Source organism: Hypanus sabinus, chromosome 6 (genome assembly GCF_030144855.1).
Source record: "Hypanus sabinus isolate sHypSab1 chromosome 6, sHypSab1.hap1, whole genome shotgun sequence".
Lineage (NCBI taxonomy): Eukaryota > Metazoa > Chordata > Chondrichthyes > Myliobatiformes > Dasyatidae > Hypanus > Hypanus sabinus.
Window position 1 is genome coordinate 110,353,558 of NC_082711.1, and position 19,324 is coordinate 110,372,881.

Here is a 19,324-nt window from a genome sequence, read left to right on the forward strand (position 1 = left end):
GGTACTCCATGTCAGACTGATGCTTCAGTGGTCAGTTTGGATGTTCAAATTCAAATTTAACTATCACTCAACCATACGTGAGTGCCCATGTAAACAATCAAATGAAAGCTCATATAGCACGTATAAGATAGCAGTGAAATACAGTGACACAACAGTATACAGCCCAAACCCCTGAATCCACAAATACTGCTGGCAAGAGCAAGTCAGGGAAAAAGTAACCCAACATGCCTTCCACAGAGTGAACACTGACATGGAGGCCACACCACACCACACCACCTCCAACACTTCCCACCCGGGCAGCTGCAGACAGGCCACACCGTGGCATGAGGCCAGGCAGCTCCTTCGCCATCGGTCCCGCCAACAGACCAGTGAACTGGTCTTGCAGAATTCCACATTCCCAATGTCCTACGGGGTCAAGGAAAACATCTAAGACAGTCGCTCGCTGTTGGACGACACACTGACTCTGACTCCTTTCTATAGCAGGCAGCAATGCTGAGTCCAGCTCCTCCCGTTTCTTCACCAACGAGTTCTCACTGACTTGGGAGTACTTTCAGTTCTCAATGTCCAGCAAGGTCTTGCGATTGTAAAAATACATTTTGAAAAACAGAAAATACCAGCTTTGGTTGGCTCTGTGGAGGCCACTGCAATGTTACCAGAATCCAGAAGAGAGTTTCGTTTCAAGTCATGCAAGAAGGTGGCTGCAAAGTGATTTGATCCAGCAAATATCAAAGGCGTTGTGTTCTACCTCAGTAAGGCAGGTACCTGCACTCCTGGTAGATGCAGATGATGGGATAATGCTTCACCAATTACAAAGGGATTTCTCCAGGGTCCAACACCTTGTCACCATGACAAGTTACCGAGAGCGATACCGTCTGGAGCTTGGCCAGGTAAACGGGGAGGGTCCAGACAAAGAGTGATCCAATCAAGAACTCAATGGTGGAGCTGGCGGAAGATGAAGACACGTCACAATGGCCATGAAGACAGAGGAAGGCTGCAGCAGTGAAGGGCCCCCAGTCATCTTGCGTTCCACACCACTGGACCCTGATCGTGTGGTGGCTGCCCATGCATCAGCCACCCAACGTTAAACAAAGTCATGCACAGACATTCTCCAATAAGCCATTGCCCACATTGCACCACAATATGTGGATCCCAGATCGGCCTCTAAAGCCACCTTAAAACCCACTAACAGACACCCCCTTAGGAGAGCATCATACTCGAATCGAGTGATTGGACAACTACTCCTATGGCCGTCAACCTTTAAAACATAAGAGCAAAATGAGTCCACTTGGGCCACTGAGTCGATTCTGCCATTCCATCATGGCTGATTTATTACCCCTTTCAATCACATTTTTGTGCCTTCTCTCCATAACCTTTGATGCTCTTCCTAATCAAGAACCTATCAACTTCTGCTTGAAATACACCCAATGACATGGACTCAGCAATCGTCTGTGGCAATGAATTCCACAGATTCACTTACCTCTGGCTACAGAATTCCTCCCCTCTTTTCTAAACAGACTTCCCTCTACTGTGTTCTCTGGTCCTAGACTCGCCCGCTATAGGAAATATCCACTCACTCGAGACCTTTCATAGTTTCAATGAGAAGCCCCCTATTCTTCTAAACCCCAGCGAGTACAGGCAGGCCCACAGTCATCAAATCCTCCTCATTCATTAACCATTTCATTCCTGCAATAGGTCGCTTGCACCTCCTCTGGACCCTCTCCAAGAGGAGCCCAGAACTATTCACTATAGTCCAAGTCTGATCGGACCAATGCTTTTTAAAGCATCAGCACCATATCCTGTTTTTATATTCTAGTCCTCTCGAAATGAATGCCAACATTGCACTTGCCTTCAGTACCACTGCGCCAGCAAAGTAAGCTTCAGGGAATCCTGCACGAGGACTCTCAAGACCCTTTGTACCTCCGATTTTACACAGACACTGGCTAAAATACCAGTGGCCTCATCTCTAATCCATACGGAATTGCCTTGGTGGCTTTGGAAAACTTTTAACAGAGGGATCAATAGTTATACTGACTATAGTGATCAAAAGGATGTGAAGAGCTGGGACAAGTGTTGTAAAAGCATATGTGACCCACGACTGCGATTCCAAAGGATATGTCCAAGATTCGAGATCGGCTAATATCATACCCAGTACACAAGTATAAAGGAGAATGAGATAATGGTCACTCTGGATGCAGCCAAAAAAAAGTACAACAACAAACGCAATAAGGTTAAAAAAACTCAAAAAGACAGCTTATATACAGAGATTAATTGTATGCCCATAAAGTGACTCTGGACACATGAGTGTCTGTACATACGGTGACTGACAGGAAATGATACAGTAGTAGTGGTTAGGGGTGTGGAGAGGTGGGTTAGTGGGTGGAGGCGTTGATCAGCCTTACTGCTTAGGGAAGGTAATTGTTTTTGAGTCTGGTGGTCCTGGTGTGGATGTTGTGTAACCTCCTCCCTGAAGGGAGTGGGACAAACAGTCCATGAGCAGGTTGGGTGGGATCCTTCACAATGTTACTGGCCCTTTTCCGGAACCTTTCTGTATAAAGTCCTTGATGACGGGTAGGCTGGTGCTGCTGATACACTGGGCAGGTTTGACCACCCATCGTAGGGCCTTCTGTCCACCACAGAGCAGCTTCCGTACCAAGCAGTGACGCGCTCTGCTGTGCATCTGCAGAATGGTGTGAGTATGGATGTGCGAAGTCCAGCTCTCTTCAGCCTCCTCAAAGGAGAGACGTTGGTGAGCTTTCCTGACTGTGTAGGATGTGATCTGGGACCATGACAGGTTGTGAGTGATGGGCACTCCCAGAAGTCTGAAGCTGCTCACAGTTTCCACTGCTGTGCTGCTGAGGAAAGGATGGGTATCTTTGCTGGAGGCTCACAGGAGTAATTCTGGAGCCAACAAGATTGAAGTTCAGGACAAAAGAGAGAAATCACCCCCACAGCCAATGCCACTTATAAAGTACTAACATATGAGGCCCTCCATTGGTTGGGGTTGACCATGGATGCTGCATCCTAGCTGTCTATGTGATACGCAAGCCAGGGCAGTACGATATGGAGAGAAGCTGTTGCCCACATGGCAGGCTCCCCCTCCCCATGCAGCTGATGAATCCTAAGGAACAACAGACTGATAAAGTTTGGCACCAGCAACATTGCAGGAGTTGGCACTCAGTGTCGACCTCAATGTGGAACTGCCTGAGGGACTCCAGCTCCAGACTCCCCCCACCCCCGGGTTTACTCCCGAAGCTTTCCCCGTGAGTGGGTGTAGCTGCAAGGCAGCAGAGGTTTGAGGTCAGAGGTTTCCTTCTCCCAGATGAGCTGCCAACCATGGCTGATGAGCCCCATCTGCCCAAAGCGACTGGACTTCAGGTGCCAGTAACCTGCCTTTGCCCTGCTCCTGTCAGTAGAAACAGTTCTGCCGGATTTAGTCACTAAGCCACACGTGGAGGGCAGGAGCTGGTCTGGGTTGTCAGAGGCTATTTGAGGCTCACACCATCGGGAGCAATTTAGTAAATAGTGGGACCTTATCTCAAATCCTCCCACCTCGACCCTGCGCCTGGCCATGACATTAAGCAACCAGTTGATCGTGACAGAAAGATGAAGCGGAGGGGTGTGCAGCTAAAGGGATCATGTAGGAGGGCTTTCAACAAGTGGGGATTGAAACTGGTTCTGGGACCAAAGCTTGCTCCGAGAGCTGCTGTGGCCAGGTTCCCCACCCTCTTTCTAACAACCCTCTACAGGAGCGCCGAGAACGTCCTGCCCGACTGCTTCACTGTGTGGTACGGAAGCTGCAAGGCACAAGACTCTACAGAGGATAGTAAAGACTGCCGAGAGGATTATTGTGGGCTCCCTCCCCCTATTTGTGACACTTACCGGGAGCGTTGCAGGCAAAGGGCCTAAAGCATTGTTGAGGATCCCTGGCACCCCCCGACCCACTACCATCAGGAAGGAGGTTCAGTAGCATCAGACGGCCAGACTGGGTATCAGCTTCCTCCCTCAGGCTCCCTGCCACCACCGAGGTCTTGTCACCAGGACAGTGAACTGTTCACTGTTTATTTGTACTGCAGGTTTGACATGAATTTTGAATTATACTTTATCAACTTATTTACGGTAACATTTTGTTGTATGTGCTGTGTGTGATATACGTTTTGTGGGTACACTGTGGTTGGGAGGAACGTTGTTTCGTTTGGTTGTATACATGTGCTGTCAGATGACAGTAAACTTGAACTTAATCTGCACAATGATGGAAATCGGGACGGAGACTTAGCCAGGGCCGACAAGGTGCTGAAAGGATTAGATGAGAAACAAATAAGCACAGCATTAAATGGAATCAGACCAAGGGTACGTGAAGGTCTAAGAGCTTTACCGTGCACGTGTATGAAGACACGAAACCTACTCAGTGAGAGCATATTTATAGGTTACTTTGCATACAGGCGATACCGTTCAAAGTGCTTTACAGATATAAAACACAAACATGAAAATAAAAGACAAGAAGACATTAGTTAAATAAACAGGTTTTGAGGTGGTGTTTAAATGGTTGAGTTGCTGCATAAAATAGCCTTTAATTATGATATTGTGGCAATTACAAGGACTTAGCTCGACACAGGACAGGACTGACATCTAAATATTCTTGATACAAGATGTTTAGGAAAACAGAAATGAAAAGAAATGAGGTGCTGCACTGCAGATTTGATAAAGAGAATACTACATGACTAGTAAGTATTCAATAATATCTAGTAGGGTCCCTGTAGCGCAGGAGAATGAGGGGAGATTTCATTGAGGTATACAAAGTTACGAGGGCTATAGACAAGGTAAATTGAAGCAAGGCTTTTTCCACTGAGGTTGGGGGAGACTTGAACTAGAGGTCATGGGTTAGGGGTGAAAGGCGAAATGTTTAAGGGGAACATGACGTGATCTTCTTCATTCAGAGGGTGGTTGGAGTGTAGAACGAGCTGCCAGTAGAAGTAATGTATTTGGGTTTGATTTCAACATCTAAAGTTCAGAAAGGTACATGGATTGGAGGGATATGGAGGGCTGTGGTCCAGGTGCAGGTCGATGGGACTAAGTAGATTAATGGGACTAAGTCAGCATGGACTAGATGGGCCAAAGAGTCAGTTTCTGTGTTGTCATAGTCTGTGACTCTATAAAACTTCTGGGTGTTTTGTGGGGTGACATTAATGGCAAAAATCTGCAGGGAAATTAGAGAGAAGGATTATTTAGGCAACAATGAGGAAATTGTACTACAGGTTGTCCTCCAGGTTATAAGATATAGGATACAGCAGAAAATTTAGGCCATTTTGGCCCATCGGGTCTGTTCTACAATTTCATCACAGCTCATCCATTTTCCCTCTCAGCCCCAATTTCCTGCCTTCTCCCTGTATCCATTCAGGCCCTGACCAATCAAGAATCTATCAATCTCTGCCGTAAATATACATATAGACTTCAGAGCTGCCTGTGACAACAAAATCCACAGATTCACCACTCTCTAGCTAAAGAAATTCCTCCTCATCCCCATTCCAAAAGGACACTCCTCTACTCTGAGGCTGTGTCCTCTGGTCTTAGATTCTCCTACCATAGGAAACAACCTCTCCACATCCACTCCATCAAGGCTTTTCACCATTCAATGAGGTCATCCCTCATTCTTCTGAATTCCAGTGAACACAGGCCCAGAGCCAAATGTTCTTCATAGGTCAAGCCGTTCAATCCTGGAATCATTTTCATGAACCTCCTTTCAACTCTCTCCCTGTTTCAGAAGATCTTTTCTAAGATAAGAGGCCTAAACTGCTCACAATATTCCAAGTGAGGCCTCACCAGTGCTTTATAAAGTCTTAACATTACATCGTTGCTTTTATATTCGAGTCCTTTTGAAGTGAATGCTAACATTGCATCTGCCTTCCTCACCACTGACTCAACCTGCAAATTAACCTTTATGAAGCCTGCACAAGGACTCCCAGTCCCTTTGCACCTCAGATTTTTGTATTTTCTCTCCATTTAGAAACCAGTCAAGCCTTTCATTTCTTCTACCAGAGTGCATGACCGTACACTTCCCGACACTGTATTCCATCTGCCATTTCTTTGCCCATTCTCCTAATCTGCCTAAATCCCTCTGGTAGCCTAATTCTTCAAAACTATCTGTCCCTCCACCTATCTTTGTATTGTCTGCAAACTTTACAAAAAGCCATCAATTCCATCATCCAAATCAATATAATGTAAAAAGAATTGGTTCCAACCCAGAGCTCGGTGGAACACCACTGGTCACTGGCAGACAACCAGAACAGGCTCCCTTTATTCCCACTCATTGCCTCCTGCCAATCAGCCACTGTTTTATCCATGCAGGAAACTTTCCTGTAATACCATGGACTCGTAACTTGTTAAGCAGCCTCCAAGTACACAACATCAGCTGATTCTCCTTCGTCTATCCGAGTTGCTATTTCTTCAAATAGTTCCATCAGATTTATCAGGCATGATTTTCCCTTGAGGAGACCATGTTGACTATGGCCTATTTTATCATGTGCTTCCAAGTAACTCGAAACTACACCCTTAACAATTAACTCCAATGTCTTCCCAACACTGAGGTCAGACTGACTGGTCTATAATTTCCTTTCTTCTGCCTCTCTCCCTTCTTGAAGAGTGAGTGACATCTACAATTTTCCAGTCTTCAGGAACCATTCCAAGTGATTCTTGAAAGATCATTACCAATGCCTTCACAATCTCTTCAGCCACCTCTCTCAGAACTCCAGGGTGTACACCATCTGGTCCAGGTGACTTATCTACCTGCAGACCTTTCAGTTTCTCAAGAACCTTCTCCCTAGGAATGGTAATTTCACACACTGAAGTTCCTGACACCTGGAACTTCCTCTATACTGTTAGTGTCTTCCACAGTGAAAACTGATGCAAAAGTTGTTCCACCAGTTCCTGGTTCCCCATTACTACCTCCCCAGCATCAGTGGAGTGGTCTGATATCCACTCTCACCCCTCTTTGACACAGTTCTGCTCCTAAAATCAGTTCAGCATCCTAACAGCCTACCAGCTGGAATTGCAGCCAATGGGCGGAGTTCCATCACGGTAGAAGCTGCCATTGCCTCAGAACAGACAAATCCATTCAAGTAGTGTCGCAGACATCCATTCTTACAGCACGTGGGAGGGGAGGGTTAGATTAACCTCAGCACATTAAAAGGTTGGCACTACGTCATGGGCCGAAGGGCCTGTACTGTAATGTTCTATCCACAGGCTGTACAGAAATGAGTTTGTAAACTCAGCCAGCTCCATCATGGACACTAGTCTCCCTAGCATCAAGGACATCTTCAAAAGGCATCTCAAAAAGGTGGTATCCATCACCCAGGCCATGCTCTCTTCTTGCTGCTCCCATCAGGAAGAAAGCACAGGAGCCTCAGGAACCACTCCACCAGATTCAGGAACAGTTATTACCCCTCAACCACCAAACTGGCCTCAACTCATGTCTAGATATTACCACGAGTTTTTGTGTCATCTCCCTGGCTAAATGCATTTTGTCTGGAAAAGACAATGCTCCAACCATTTTTTCAGAGGATAACTGCGCCAGAGGTTTGCCCTCTCACCTCTCTCCTTACTGATCATGCATTAGCAGAAGGTTCTTCCTTTACCATTTCTGCTTCAAGTTGACCAAAAGAATCAGTACACCTTCCTCTGTATGAGTGTGAGCAATTTTTTTTTGTTGTTTAAGATCAAAGAAGCAGCCTTCCTTGGCTTTTTTGATAACTTCCAAAGCTGGGACATGTACACCAGCATTCTGATTTCCATGTTTAATTATTTTTAAAAATCACCAGGTATTCCTTTATCTCCTTGTGGGAAACCACTTGTCCCATGATTTAGAGCTACAGCACAGTAAGAGGCCCTTCTGGCCCAGCGAATCCACACAAATACACCCATCTGACCAATTAACCTACCAGCCAGCACGTCTTTGGAATGTTGGAGGAAATTTGAGCATCAGTGAACCCATGTAGTCACGGGGAGAACGTACAAACTCTTCACAGACAGCGTCAAGAACTGAACCTGGGTCTAGAGTCATGCAAGGAAGAGTGATCCTTGATCATTGGGCTTGGGCTAATTATGGACAAAGCCATCTCGAGTACAAATACTCAGCTGGAAGAACTATCGTTTACTGAGTGCCAAATTGGATTGAACTATGAGCAACTCTTGAGAGGAAATGGTTTGGGTCCAGGCCAAGCATAACAAACAAACTAAAAATCTTCTAGATGATGAAAGAGATTCAAGTTCTTTGAATGGACGATGAGAGCACATTATAACCTTGGAGATTGGGATGTACAGCAGATGTCAGTTTAAAAATTAAGACCATAAGACAGAGGAGCAAAGTTATGCCATTCTGCCCAGAATCTGCTCTGCCACCACATCATCGATGATTCATTATCCCTCTCAACCCTTGTTCCTGCCTTCTCCCTGCACCTTTTGACGCCCTGACTAACCAAGAACCTATCTGCTTTAAATACACCCAATGACTTGGCCTCCACAGCAATGGATTCCACAGACTCACCACCCTCTGGCTAAAGGAATGCCTCCTCATCTCCTTTCTAATGGGCATCCCTCTGCCCTGAAGCTGTGCCCTCCGATCTTAGACTTGCCCACTACAGGAAACATCCTCTTCATATCCACTCAATCAAGACTATTCAATAGGTTTCAATGAGATCCCACCCTCATTCTTCCAAACGGCAGAGAGTACGGGCCCAGAGCTCCTCATAAATTAACCCTTTCATTCCCAGGATCATTCTTGTGAACCTCCTCTGGAACCTTTCCCATTGCCAAACAGAGATGAGGCCAAATACAGACACATCACGCACAACGCATGCAGTTACAATCCAGTACCAACACAAGTCCCCGGGTGGCATGGCCTGAAGGTTGGCAGGTTGGCATAAAGTGTGTGGAGCACGCTAATGTAACAACAGTGTAGTGTTACTGACACTACTGAGGGCCGGTAAAGAGAGGAACAAGACACAGCAAAGGGAATCAAGACGACTTCGGGACAAATGAACAGCACAAGGGGGGATTATACACATTTATGGAGAATTAAAAAAAGATGAATGGAGGTCTTAAGTTAAGCATTCTTCATCTGTCTGTACGAGAGAAGACATTTATGTAGAGATGCACCACAGATCAGGCACTTCTGCTCCTTTGAGCCACACTGCCCAGCACCCACCAATACAATCACAGGATAATTTACAATGAGTCATGAACCGGACAGTGGGAGGAAACCGGAGCACCTGGAGGAAACCCAGTGCCCAGGACCTAGTAAAATCATGATGGTTGGGGTAATGGTCAAGAGGAAAACTGATAAACAGAAAATAAGAGACTATTCCGCCCTTTTAGATTGGCAACAGGCACCATGATACAGTGAAAAGTTTGCCTTGCATACTGTCCATACAGATCATATCATTACACACTGCACTTTGTTTTAAAGGTTTATCAATTATCAAAGTACAGAACTCTGAAATCATTCAATTCTCCAGGTATCTATGAAACCAAGGAAGAGGAAAGGCAGCTCGATCATCAAACTCCAAATCCCATCTCCCCATTAAAAAAAACAAAAACTGAACAGGTTCATCAACCCCTAAATCCCCACCCACACTGAAAAACAACAAACAAAACAGATCAGACACATCAACCCCCAAATCCTCCTCCCCATCATCTTGTACACCTCTATCAGGTCACCTCTATTCCTCCATCACTCCAAGGAGAAGAGGCTGAGTTCACTCAAACCTATTCTCATAAGGCATGCTCCCCAATCCAGGCAACCCTTGTAAATCTCCTCTGCACCCTTTCTATGGCTTCCACATCCTTCCTGTAGTGAGGCGACCAGAATTGAGCACAATACTCCAAGTGGGGTCTGACCAGAGTCTAATATAGCTGCAACATTACCTCTCGGCTCTTAAACTCAATCCCACGGTTGATGAAGGCAAATACATCGTACGCCTTCTTAACCACAGAGTCAACCTGCGCAGCAGCTTTGAGTGTCCTATGGACTCAGACCCCAAGATCCCTCTGATCCTCCACACTGCCAAGAGGTTATTGAGACGGGGTTATTGCAAGTTTTGTCTACCAGCAGAGATCGGGGAATCATTGCAACAGTCGGCTGTGGAGGCCAAGTCATTGAGTATATTTAAAGCAGAGACTGACAGGTTCTAGATCAGTCAAGGTTACGGGGAGAAGGCAGGAGAATGGGGTTGAGAGGGATAACAAAGCCAGTCATGATGGAATGGTGCAGCAGACTCGATGGGCTGAATGGCCAAAATCTGCTTCAATGCCGTATTGTCTTATGGACTAATAAAATATGGAGCTTATATAAAATCTATCTAACTGGCAAGAACGACAGCGAGTAAACTTCAGACTTAGAGAACTTGCCTTGAAAAGCCGAGGGAAAACGTCAGCCGGCTGCCCGCGGATAACGTACAGCCGCAAGTTCAGCTCTCGAAGGCTGGCATCAAGGTCTTCCAGACACTGCAGCAGGAATCTGGTGAAACAAAGTTTCTAAATCATCTCTTTTATAATAAAACAGACGCAAGACGAGAGTGACCTGGGAGCCAGGTCCAACCAGGGGAGAACTTAACGTAGAGTACAGGAGGATCACACAACAATCTCTAATACTCTATTCATTTAGGCAAATAGAAGGGAAACCACTGGGTCCCAGTACCTGCACACAAACCATTACAATAGATACAAATGTATTAAAGACTTCAAAACCAAATTATTCTAATTCTCCCTTAATGACTCAGCTTTGACAAACTTCTATAGGAGGGGTGATTGATAAGTTTGTGGCCTAAGGTAGAAGGAGTCAATTTTAGAAAACCTAGCATGTTTATTTTTCAACATCGTTCCCTCTACATTTACACATTTAGTCCGGTGGTCGTGGATCTCCAGAAAGTGCCCACAGATGGGTGATTGATAAGTTTGTGGTCTACAATAGGAGATGAGTTATACAGCTCTCATTACATGCACATGCAGTTCAACTCTTTGAGTGAATATGCAGAAACTTTGAAGTTAATAACTCATCAGGGGTGATCAATAAGCTAGTGGTCTAAGGTAGAAGGAGATGAGTTATTAGCTTCAAACTTTCTGCATAATCGCTCAAAGAGTTGACCTGCATGTGCATGTAACGAGAGCTGTATAACTCATCTCCTTCTACCTTAGGCCACAAACTTATCAATCACCCTTCTGTGGACACTTTCTGGAGGTGCAAGATCCGTATGCTCCATGACTGGAAACATGGCTTTCATGAAGACACTTCAAGCTTCTTCCCCTCTCCTTCAACCCTTTACGATTTTTCTAGTTTAACTTACATTGTGATGCAGATCCTGTTGAACTTACAAATCCTTCGAATCTGGTTCACTAGCACAAGTCGTGAAATTTGTTGTTTTGTAACAGCAGTACTTGGTCAATAACTATAAATTACAATAAGTATATCTTAAAAAAGAAAGTTAAATACAATAAAGTAATGCAAAAAGAGAACACCAGAGTGAGGTAGGGTTCATGGGTTCATGGGTTCATTGTCCGTTCAGAAATCTGTTGGCGGAGGGGAAGAAGCTGTTCCTGAAATGTTGAGTGCGTGTGTTCAGGCTCCTGTACCTCCTCCCTGATGACAGCAATGAGAAGAGGCCGTGTCCTGGGTGATGGGGGTCCTTGATGATGGAATTTGCTTTCCAGTGCTAGCACTGCAATAAGACAGCCTCATTCAAATAATGCAATACCCGCCACTGGAACTTAGAAGTTTCCAGAAAGATACAAAGGCAACTGCAACCATAAAATAAAATCCAACTGAACAATTAAATGTATATAGGTAATAGAGTACTAAAAGTTCAAAGCATGAATTAAACTATAATCAAAACTACAACTTTACAGCCCAATTCAACAACGGCAACAAACATTTTCCAATCATGCACTTTAATATCTAGTTTCAGCTGACAGGCAGATCTCCAGCATAGCAGGCCACTTTCTCATTCAGAGCCTGACAGCCACTTTGTTAAACTGTGAAAGGCTATCAACGCTCCTCTCCAAATGCTCCATTCTTAATTCAGTAGCTATAGGCCAGGAAAGAGCAACAGGTTCACCTTGGATCAACGATATCCATCGATACTAATTTCCAAAGGCTCCATTCTTAACTGAGATATAGTGCAGGACAGGCGCTTCCAGCCACTGGACCAATTAACCAGCGGCTCTTTGGACTGTGGGAGGAAACCAGAGCACCGGGAGGAAACCCACGCAGTCACATGGAGAACGTACAAGCTCCTTACAGACAGGGCTGGAACTGAACCCCGAGGCTGAGTTGAAATAGTGTTGCATTACCATGGTGTCCCCATCTGAAACCATAAGATATACGAGCAGAATTAGGCCATTTGGCCCACGAGTCTGCTCCGCCATCGCATCATGGCTGATCCATTTCCCTCTCAGTCGCAGTCTCCTACCTTCTTCCTGTATCCCTCCATACCCTGACTAATCAAGAATCTGTCAATCTCTGCCTTAAATGTACCAATGAATTCCACTCTCTGGTTAAAGAAATTCCTCCTCATTTCTGTTCTAAATGGATGTCCTTTACTCTGCTGTGTCCTCTGGTCTTAGACTCCCCCACCATAGAAAACATCCTCTCCACATCCACTCCATTGAGGCCTTTCAATGCTTGATAGATTTTAATGAGATTCCTCCACCCCCCCCCCCCTCACCCCTATCCTTCTGAATTCTAGTGAGTAGAGGCCCAGAGACATCAAATGTTCTTCATTCGCCAAGTCTTTCAATCCTGGAATCATTTCTTGTGAACCACTCTAAATCCTCTCAGTAAGCTGGAAAGAACAACACATTCAGCTTGTATTCAACATATCCAAGCTAACTACAAACTATAAGAGGACAAAGCAAATACCTGGGATGGGTGGGGGTCATGGTGGTGAGGAGATCTCATGTCCCTGGATTCAAATAGATCTGTGCTTTGCAGTGGAGGATTGTCACAATTTCTGACAAGCGAGTCTGGTGAGACATTCACTCATTTGGAAAAATAATTCAATAGCATTAGGCCTTGTGAGGGGTCACCCTCTTCAAAGATGTTCTGAGGCTGGCCTCCGAGACAGAGATCACAGGGTCACCAAATGCTGTAGAGACGCATACAGGTATTTTTATTCTCCCTTTCAAAGCATGCATGAAAGGTGAGTGAAGCATCACACCCTTTCATGGCGTTAGGTTTTGCTTCGTGGGAAGTAATGGCCTGCAAACCCTGATAGAAATTACCTGCATCTGACTCCATCTCTAATTTTATCAGAATTGTTTTTCCTCTCTGTAGGTCATACCTGGACTTGATGTATGTAGCTCTAGATCGCTGATATAGAACCCTCAGCAAACTGCGGGCCTCCTGGTACAGCCACAGCATTTGGTTTGGTATGTTCTTGAAGGCACACACTCTTCCACACAGGTCTTAGTGATGGCAACTGCGACATACTCATTCAGATTCAAAGATGAGTCCCTGAATATCGTCCAGTCCACCAACTCAAAGCAGTCCTGCAAGTGCTCCTCTGCCTCCCTTGACCATGCCTTCTTGGTCCTCCCCACTGGTGCTGTGGTCTTTAGTCTCAGCCAGGGAGTAGAAGTACAGCCCGGCGATCAGACTTTCCAAAGTGCAGGAATGGGACGGCATGGTAAGCTCTCTTGAAAGTGGTGGAACAGTGGCCACACTTGCTGGGTCCTCCAGTTCCACAGGTGATAGGTTGGTCAGAGACCTCTTCACCTCTGGCCTGGTTGAAGTCCCCTGTAGTGCTCGGGAAGGTTTCAGAGTGTGCAGTTTGATTCCTGCCGATCTCGATGCCCAGCTCCTCCAGTCCCTGCCTGAACTTGGCTGGGGTGTGATGTACACTGCCACCAGGATGATGGGTGAAAACTCCCTTGGCAGACCCTCGACTGCTAGATGTACAGGAGTGAGACAGAACTGCCACATCTGTGTACCACAATGAGTTCACCATAAAACACACTCCACCCCCTCTACCTCCACGTCCCGTCTATGCAACAGCTGGGAAAGCCTTCGGGCTGATTGCTGCATCCAAAATGGAGGGGGTGAGCCATGTTTCAGTGAAGCAAAGTACACAGCTGTCTCTGATGTCCCTCTGGTACTCTTATCCTGCTCAGAGGTCTTCAGTTTTATTTTCCAGAGACCGTACGTTCATTGGCAGGATAGAAATAAGAAGAGTCTCTAAGGGGTCTGTGCAGCAACCTTACTTGCAGCCCAACACTCGGTCCTTGTTTTCTTTCTCATAAAGTGAAACTGCACTCGCGACCTGATCCTGCAGTTTGGGGTCTGCCAGTTTTGAAGATCAAAACAATGTAGTACCCATGGCTGCGATTGTGGATTTCAGTTGTAGTCGTCCAAAATAGGAATATTTGATGGTTCCCATTGGAGCTGCACACAGAATTGCATCTATCTTGGAACATCAATTCTAACTTCAATTAATTAAATTTGAGGGGTTTTGATATGTCACCAACAACTGTCGTAAACTTCTATGGATGTATCTCAGAGAGCATTCTAACTGGTGGCATCACCGTCGGGTATGGGGGTGTGGGGGGGGGGGCACTGCACAGGATCAGAAAAAGCTGCAGTGAGTTCCAAATTCAGTCGATTCCATCATGGGCACGAGCCTTCCCAGCATCCAGGATACCTTCAGACGGTGATGCCTCAAAAAGGCGACGTCCATCATTAAGGACCCTTAAACATGCTCTCTTCCCATTGCTACGGAACTCTTAGGAGCCTGAAAACCAATGTTTTAGGAACAGCTTCTTCCTCTCTGTCATCTGATACCTGAGTGGACAATGAATCCAAGAATATCACCTCAGTATTTTTGCTTTCTATTTGCACCTCTTATTAAACTTTGTTATATTGGTATTTCTTATTTAATGTATAGTCTGCTGCTCATATTTCACTGCACAGCTGCCGCAAAACAACGAATTTCACAACTTACGTCAGTGATATTAAACCTCATTCTGATTCTAAAACAATATTCTCACCCACTCTGTGAGGATTAAAGATGTTAAAGTGCTTCAGATCAGATCCGGCTCTCTCTGCTTGCTTGAGTTACTAAGCATCAGACAGTCACAGCCATAAAACAGCACGCACTTTGGCTGTCTGCCAAACAGCATCATTAAATTGTTTGATTGGTGTGAACATAGGGATTTTAGACTTCACAAAAGTACTTAAGCTGCATATTCTCTGTGTAATGTGACTCAATAATTATGACTAAATTTAGCCCTCTGAACACTTTGTATTCTTTTCCTCTACTCCTTTATTTGGTCTTCAATGCACATATAATTACGACATTTACCACGTCACTTCGAACTTTCAAATATCAGGTTCAATTTCCTTTTGTTTTATACTCATTAAATAAACTTTATTCCAATTTATTCTTCAGCCCTATTAGGTTCCTTCTTCGTCAGACCTTTATCTCTTCCACCTAGCACCTCCCAGATTATTTTATCCCCTTCATCTCCCTCTAACTTGCAGTACTTTCTACCCCTTCTCTCTTCTGAGTCTCCATTCTGCTTTTCCTCTCACCCCCTTCTCTTCACCTACCTATCACCTTCCTCTTGCTTCCCTTTTGCTCATCATCCGCTCTCCTCTCCGCTCAGACATCCTCAGGCATGAACCTCCCCCACATCACCTCCCAGCTTCACCCCCATCACCTGCTGTTGTGTATTTCAGTAATATTGTAAATACATTGTTAGGTTAACTGTTGTTTAAACAATTCATTATGGGTTTGTGTAAAAGTACATAAATGGCATACGTCATTATACCACTGCGTCATAAGTGTGTGAGCCTCACTAAAAGCAAAAAAGGGAACCATACATGTTCTCCCAGACTCCCGACTTTTTATTTTGATTGGTTTTATACTTTAAAGTTACAAAGTATAACACGGCAATGAGGAAGTTTTAAATGAACCTGAGATGACTAGCTACTTGTTGAAGCTCAGCCATAGTTTATATTTTAGTTTAAAAAAAAATTTCAGTAGCACGTTTTCCTCCCCTTTCATAAGGGGAGAAAGACTTTTGCATTAAATGAAAGGCAGAAAATGGAGGAATTAACTGATTAATTAATGAGTTATTGTGGCAACCCACTTCCTGCGCAGGCAAACCGGCTCACAAATAGCAAGCGCGCGGGCGGTGACTTTGGTAATGCACCTCTGACGTCATTTCCGCCCAGAGAGGGCGGGCGCTAGGGATTAAATGCCAGCGCCGTGAAGTTTGAATAAACTAGTCTCGAAACGACTTGCCGACTGTGTGTCGTTAATTCAGCGCTGTGTGTAGCACATCGCTACATTGGTGACCCCGACGGTTCAAACGGGATTTGGACCAAAGATGACCGACTCTTCATCTGTTCACGCAGTTTTGCTGAAACTGCCGACTTTCTGGACGCTACGACCACACGTGTGGTTTAGCCAAGCAGAAGCCCAGTTCCAGATTTGGCAGATATCTTCTGATTCCACGCGTTACTACCACGTGGTGAGCGCCCTTGACCAGGAGACGGCCGCCCAGGTTGCTTATTTCATACAGTAGCCCCCGGAAGGCAAATATGAAGCATTCAAAGCGCTGCTCATTGGGATCTGGCCTCTCATGGCGTGAGCAGGGTGCCCACCTGCATCACCTGGCCAGTTTGGGAGACAGGCTGCCGTCAGCATTGATGAACAAGATGCTGGCCCTGGCTGACGGACACAAGCCCTGCCTCATGTTCGAGCAAGCGCTCCTAGAGCAACTACCCAAGGACATACATCTGCTGCTGGCTGACGCAGATTTCAGCGACCCCCAGAAGGTGGCGGCTGGGGCAGACGTGCTGTGGAAAGCCAAGGGGGAGAGCGTGGCGTCCGTCGGTCAGATTACCAGGCCACGCGCCCAACAGCAGATCAGACCAGGCCCAGCGGGGGGCGCACACACCACAGAGGCAGGAGTGAGGAGGACAGTGAACAGTGGTGTTTCTACCGCCAGCGGTGGGGCACAAAAGCCTGCCGTTGTCGCCCACCCTGCAAGGGCCAGGACCAGGGCCAGCTGCCACTCATGACTATGGCGGCTGGCCACCAGGACAGCCTCTTGTACGTCTGGGACAAACAGTCGGGACGCCGCTTCTTGGTCGACAGCAGAGCGGAGATCAGCATCTTGCCCCCAACAGGGTACGACACCCGCAACAGGAAGCCAGGACCCACCCTGAGGGCCGCAAACGGCAGCACGATACGGACCAACAGCACCCGCACAGTGCAACTGCAGTTCAGCGCCAGCTGGTTCACGTGGGACTTCACACTGGCCGCGATGGCCCAACCACTCCTGGGGGCGGACTTCTTGCGAGCTCACAGCCTGCTGGTCGACTTGCAAGGGAAAAGACTGGTACATGCCGAGACTTTCCAGACGTTCTCCCTGGGTGAAGCCAAGTTGCCGGCCCCACACCTGGACTCCATCACGCTGTTGGACAACGAATTCACCAGAATCCTGGCGGACTTTCCATTGATTCTGGCACCGCAGTTCACGGCAGCCATGCCCAGACACGGGGTACAGCACCACATTCCAACCCAGGGACCACCCCTCCACGCCCGCGCATGAAGGCTCCCCCCAGAAAAGCTCCGCCTGGCGAAGGAGGAGTTCAAGAGGATGGAGGAATTGGGGAATGTATGGAGGTCCGACAGCCCATGGGCCTCCCCCCTGCACATGGTGCCCAAAGCAGCAGGGGGTTGGAGACCATGCGGAGACTACTGCAGACTGAACGAGGCTACAACTCCAGACCGCTACCCCGTGCCGCACATACAGGACTTTGCAGCAAACCTGCACGGGGCAAGAATATTTTCCAAAGTAGACCTCGTCCGGGGATACCATCAAATCCCGGTGCACCCTGAAGACATCCCCAAAACAGCACTCATCACCCCGTTCGGCCTGTTCGAGTTCCTCCGATTGCCATTCAGCCTGAAGAATGCCGCACAGACGTTCCAGCGGCTAATGGATGTGGTGGGACACGACCTGGACTTTGCGTTCATCTATCTGGACGACATCCTTACAGCCAGCAGTTATCATCAGGAGCATCTGTCCCACCTCCGCCAGCTCTACTCCCGCCTGAGTGATTTCGGCCTCACGATCAACCCGGCCAAATGCCAGTTCAGTCTCGATACCATCGACTTCCTGGGCCACAGGATTACCAAAGACGGGGCAACACCTCTGCCCGCCAAGGTAGACGCGATCCGCCACTTTGCCCGGCCCAACACGGTCAAAGGCCTGCAGGAGTTCATTGGTATGGTGAACTTCTACCACCATTTCCTCCCCTCGGCAGCCCGTATCATGCGCCCTTTGTACACCCCGATGTTGGGTAAAGGCAAGGACATTACTTGGGACGAGGAGGCCTCGGCCGCTTTCGTTAAAGCCGAGGAAGCCTTGGCAGATGCCGCAATGCTGGTACACCGCAGAACGGATGTTCCAACCGCCCTCACGGTGGACGCATCTGACACAGCAGTCAGTGGGGTACTGGAGCAGCTCATCGAGGGGCGCTGGCAACCCCTGGCATTCTTCAGCAAGCACCTACGACCACCCGAAATCAAGTACAGTGCTTTCGACCAGGAGCTGTTGGCACTGTATCTGACAATCCGGCATTTCAGGTACTTCTTAGAAGGCAGACCGTTCACCGCATTCACAGACCACAAAACGTTGACCTTCGCATTCACTAAGGTGTCCGATCCCTGGTCGGCTCGCCAGCAGTGACATCTGTCCTACATCTCCGAGTACACGACGGATATCCAGCATGTCTCGGGAAAGGACAACGTCGTGGCGGACACACTCTCCAGACCAGCTGTCCAGGCCCTGTCCCTGGGGGTGGACTATGCAGCACTGGCGGAGGCGCAGCAGGCAGACGATGAGATGCCCAGCTACAGGAACGCAGTCTTGGGTTTGCAGCTGCAAGACTTTCTCGTAGGCCCAGGTGAGAGGACCCTCCTGTGCGACGTGGCTACCGGCCAACCTTGCCCCATCGTCCCGGCAGCCTGGAGACGGCGAGTTTTCGACTCCATACACGGTTTGGCACACCCATCTATCAGGACAACCGTTCGGCTGGTCTCCAGCAAGTTTGCGTGGCACAGACTTCGCAAGCAGGTCAGTGAATGGGCCAGAATGTGCGCGCAGTGCCAAACAGCCAAGGTGCAGTGGCACACTAAAGCCCCGCCGCAGCAGTTTGAACCCACCCACCGGAGGTTCGACCACATTCATGTGGATATCGTGGGCCTCCTACCAGTGTCCCGAGGAGCGCGGTACCTCCTAATTATGGTAGACCAGTTCACGAGGTGGC

The 19,324-nt window shown here is 47.3% G+C and overlaps 1 protein-coding gene across 3 annotated transcripts in view; it reads right to left on the reverse strand.

Annotated features, from left to right (window-relative positions):
• The window catches only part of LOC132395750 (cryptochrome-1-like), a 160,460-nt gene that overhangs the window by 129,354 nt on the left and 11,782 nt on the right, over positions 1–19,324 (reverse strand). For all 3 annotated transcript variants that reach the window (XM_059972727.1, XM_059972726.1, XM_059972728.1), the window contains exon 2: positions 10,399–10,507. In XM_059972727.1, coding sequence (XP_059828710.1) covers positions 10,399–10,507 — 109 coding nt within the window. The remainder of the gene's footprint in view (positions 1–10,398; positions 10,508–19,324) is intronic.